Source organism: Octopus bimaculoides, chromosome 3 (genome assembly GCF_001194135.2).
Source record: "Octopus bimaculoides isolate UCB-OBI-ISO-001 chromosome 3, ASM119413v2, whole genome shotgun sequence".
Classification (NCBI taxonomy): domain Eukaryota; kingdom Metazoa; phylum Mollusca; class Cephalopoda; order Octopoda; family Octopodidae; genus Octopus; species Octopus bimaculoides.
In genome coordinates this window covers 91,198,441-91,202,971 of record NC_068983.1, presented here as the reverse complement: position 1 = coordinate 91,202,971, position 4,531 = coordinate 91,198,441, and the positions used below count along the sequence as shown (strand labels likewise).

The window sequence follows — 4,531 nt, the reverse complement described above, 5'->3', positions numbered from 1 at the left end:
TTATGTAGATCAGCTGAACTCAGAGGGATATCTCTTTGGCAGGCTTTGCTTTTCCTTCCTGCAGTTATTTTTTTGGAGGAATAACCTGCCCTCAACTGTGTTGCTACATCTGCTCGGAACTGCAGATGGTCGCACCACTTGCGAACCCTTCCTGATTTTGTATATAATATAAATGCATTTACAATGCTCATGTTTACTATATACCAAACCAGGTATCGCCACCATTTATTACACGGTCTACCAACCGGATAATAACTCAGCATGTGGTGAATTGCACAATCATTATTAACTATAGAAAGCAGGATCCCAAGGTTTTCTGCAATTTTACGCTGACTATATCCACCTTCAGAATGACCCACAATACGGCCTCTTTGAAATTCAGACAGTTCCAAGGCTTCTTTTGTACATGGCATAGTTAAACAGTCTCATATAGAATCTGAAACATAAAAATGTCAATTAATGAGAAATATAAACTTTTACAAGTTAGAATAAACAGAAAACAATGTTTTATGGGGTGTCTATTTACTTTTAACATGTGTGTATATATATGTTTCTCTCCTTTTTTTGTGTAGGTGTATACGTATTTTTTCCTTGCAAATTAATTTTTTTCCATCATATATTCTATTTTTATTCTTTTAAAATTATCTCCCCTACACTGGAAATCTTTTGAATAGAGAATATAATTTCTTTAGCAGTTATGTTTCTTATTACAATGGTATATTTTTTTTCTCTATTAACACCCATAACAGTTTATACACTAAATCAATTTTAAATATAGTTTTTAATGTTGTTAGATGCTTACTGTTATTGTATATTTTTTAAATTTTCAAAATAGTTATATATACGTGCAGGTCTCTATAATTTTTTTCTGTTAGAGAACGTGATGTTTGTATATGCTAGACACATGTTTGATTTTTTGTTTACATTATGTTTTGTCTCGGTCTTTTACTATTTATTTTTGAAATGTATCTGTTAGCTAATTTAATTTATAGATTTTTTTGCATAAATAGACTTGCATACACATTGACATGTCCCTCTTTTTTGTTTCTCTTAATTATTCCCCTTTACAACTTATTTGTAAATATCCGGTTAAATTTTCCCTATTACCCCATTTGTTTTTCCTTCTTAATTTTTAAAAATAACTTTTTTTTGATGTTTTTTCCTTAAATTCTTCACACTGACGAAAATGACAATACATAACTTTAATTATTATTATTATAATTTTTTCTTACATATTTGTATTGTCCTTTCATATCTTCGTATGCACTTATTAAATCTAATTTTGATTTTTTAACATCTTTTCTCCATTTTTATAATTGTTTATGGTATCTTTATACTTATAACAAACTTTTTCAATTATATATATATATGTATATATGAAGGCAGTATGCTCAGTTGGATGTGCATATATGACAAAGTGAAAATATGTTGAGAGAAAAGTTGGGCATAAGAAGAATCAAATGCAAGAGAAAAGACTACATTGGTTTGGACATGTGATACGTATGAATGAAGGCAGTTGTATAAAGATGTGCTGATCATTGAAAGTGGATGGTGCCCATGGAAGATAGAGACCCAGGAAAACATGGGATGGAGTGGTGAGGACCGATCTCTGGTTGTTGGCCCTCACAGAGGAAATGACAATGGATCGAGGTGTCTGGTGATATGAGGTTCTTAAGAAGACCCGCCCATGTCAGCAAAACTGAGTTCTAGAAGCGCTGTATTGTTCCACCCACACACCCTACCCCAACAAACCAAACTACATCACTCCCTTCCTCACATTTCCTCTTTGTGCACTAGGTTTATCTCTCACTCCCCAATCCTGTCCTCAAGGCCCTGCTCACTGTATTATCGCTATCCTGTTGTCTCCCACCCCCCTCTATATACCTAGGTTTTCACCAGTCACTACACTACATTTGGCAATACCCTGCCACTTAGATTATGACCTCATACCTTGAGGGTATACCCAGGCATTCACCACCACCTATCTCTCTCTTCCTTTACTCTACCATCCCATTTATTTTCTGATCCCCATTCCTTATGAGTATGCCCCAGCACTTTGCCACCATCTCACTCTTGCACTCCTGCTGTCTCCCACTCCTCTTCCTCTTGCTTTTCCCTCAGGCTGGATAGCCATGTATCTCCTTTACAGCAACACACCTGTTTCTGTTGTCAGTCTTGATTACACTCTCTCTCTCTCTCTCTCTCTCTCTCTCTCTCTCTCTCTCTCTCTCTCTTTCTCTCTCTCTCTCTCTCTCTCTCTCTCCGAGTAACCATGTAGCTCCTCTACAGCAAGACACCTCTTTCTGTCCCTCTGTCACACTCAAACATTTCATCATCTAACACAAGATCACTTCCTCTAATACCCCTCTCCTCTCAAAAGATCTTTGTCTTTCAAGCTACTTGGTGATCCTGCCACTGTTGGTGTCATGCAAAAAGCATCCAGTTCACACTGTGAAGTGGTTGGCATTTGGAATGGCATCCAGCTGTAAAAACCATGCTAAAACTGACTTTTTCGGTGCTGGTGCCATGTAAAAGGCACTCAGTTCACTTTGCCAGATGGTTGGTGTTAGGAAGAGCATCCAACTGTAAAAACCCTGTCAAACAGACATAAAAATCTGGTGCAGGCTCATACTTGGTCAGCTCCTATCAAACTGTCCAACCCATGCTAGCATGGAAGGTGGACATTAAATGATGATGATGATATATATAATAGGCTTTCATATTTTTGTACAAAATCCAGTTATAAGGCTTCGGTTGCCCCAGGGCTATACTAGAACATATTTGATGCAGTGCTTTTAGGTAGTGTATTTCTTTACATTACTGCCATGCTTTACTTAAACTATGTCTGCTTATTTTGTTTTAAATGTATATGTAGAAATAAAAAAAATTATTGCTATTTGAGAATTAGTTAATCTTTATTTCTACCCAATGAGTGTTATGCTTAAACTTTTTTTTACAGCTTTGTGGTTCGCTTCATTGAACTAAATGGACTTCAGATTATTCTGGATTTCCTAAGCAATATGGATTATGAGACAACACAAAGTTCAGTACATACATCAATGATTGGGTGTATTAAAGCTCTCATGAATAACTCAGTAAGTAATCAGTTTTCAACCTGTGTCTCTGATCTCCAGTATTCAGGCTATAAATATTTCTACATCTGTTTGTTGCAAATGTAAATTAAGATGGAAAAAAAATTCTACACATAAAATATTGGTGTTGTAAGAAATTGTCCTTGTGTATGGAAAATAGGTCTAGCACTCTGTCAGTTATGACAAGTGTTCCAGTTGATTTAATTAATGAGAACAGCCTGTTCATGAAATTAACATACAAGTGGCTGAGCACTCCACAGACAAGGCTAGTCCTCTGAATAATAGATACAACTCATGTTTGCTAGTTCAATAGACTGGAGCGACATGAAATAAAGTGTTTTGCTCAAGGACACATCACTGGGAATTGATCTTACAACTGTGAGCCAAATACCCTAAACATTAAGCCACACACCTTCACAATATAGAAAATAACAACGCAAGAAAATCCATTAAAAGAAGTGAACAAGTTTGGTGTAGGAGGAATGGCTGAATGAATAAAATATTGGAGGAGTAACTTTTGAGTTTTCAGTTCTGTTACTACTACTACTCTCTGGGTATAGTATTTAATTCTACAGATCACAGTCTAGCTAGCCATCAGTAGAAAGATTTGAGATCATGTAATTGTCTCATCTCCTATCCAAAGAAGATGATAGGGAACATCTTCAAAGAGTCTTTTCTCTAAAAGTCATAGATGCTTCAGTACCTACAGTATAACTAAGAATTGTTAAAACTTGAAAATGTTTATATTTTTGTATGGAGTGCTATATACAGTTATTTTGCTAAATATAGTAAAATCTCAAGGGTGTTTTTGATATGTGATCTGCCTTGCATTGAGATAACATACAGCCTGGTTGTGTATATCATAAAACTATAACAATTATAACGACTGAGCAAGTTACAAATTCCATCTACACCAGTAGTATTTACATTACCATTTGTTGGAATTAGATTGGATTTGTTCTCAAATTGTTAAAAAATGTTTTGATAAATTACTGTCATTGAATGCTTTGTTTATATATAACTAGCAGAGATACCTGGCATTTCTTGGGGTTAAAATGATATAGTTTTCTATTGTTTCACTTGTTTCGGCCAGGTGACTGCGGCGCTGCCGGAGCACCACGTTTACACTATTGGTGTATTTTGTCAAATGGGTAAGTCATGGGGGCATAAACGCTGTAATAACAGTTGCAGGCAATGGTAAGGCTACAAAGACAGACAGGCAGACACACACACTCACAAGGTTCTTGTGAGCCTCAGGCTATATATATATATATATATATATATATATATATATATGTGTGTGTGTGTGTGTGAAACGTAAATTGAAAACAGAACACAAAGGATATCATGGTACGTGTTTTTCAAGCTTTACACACAAACTCTTTTTCTTTTTCTTTCCTTTTCTTTTTCTTTTTTCTTTGTGATGTAATCTTGGGACT

At 35.4% G+C, this 4,531-nt stretch overlaps 1 protein-coding gene across 1 annotated transcript in view; it reads left to right on the top strand.

Annotated features, from left to right (window-relative positions):
* Positions 1 to 4,531, top strand: part of LOC106880744 (disheveled-associated activator of morphogenesis 1) — a 135,148-nt gene that overhangs the window by 60,042 nt on the left and 70,575 nt on the right. Inside the window, exon 6 of the mRNA XM_052966759.1 lies at positions 2,960 to 3,095. Within this exon, the coding sequence (XP_052822719.1) occupies positions 2,960 to 3,095 (136 nt within the window). The remainder of the gene's footprint in view (positions 1 to 2,959; positions 3,096 to 4,531) is intronic.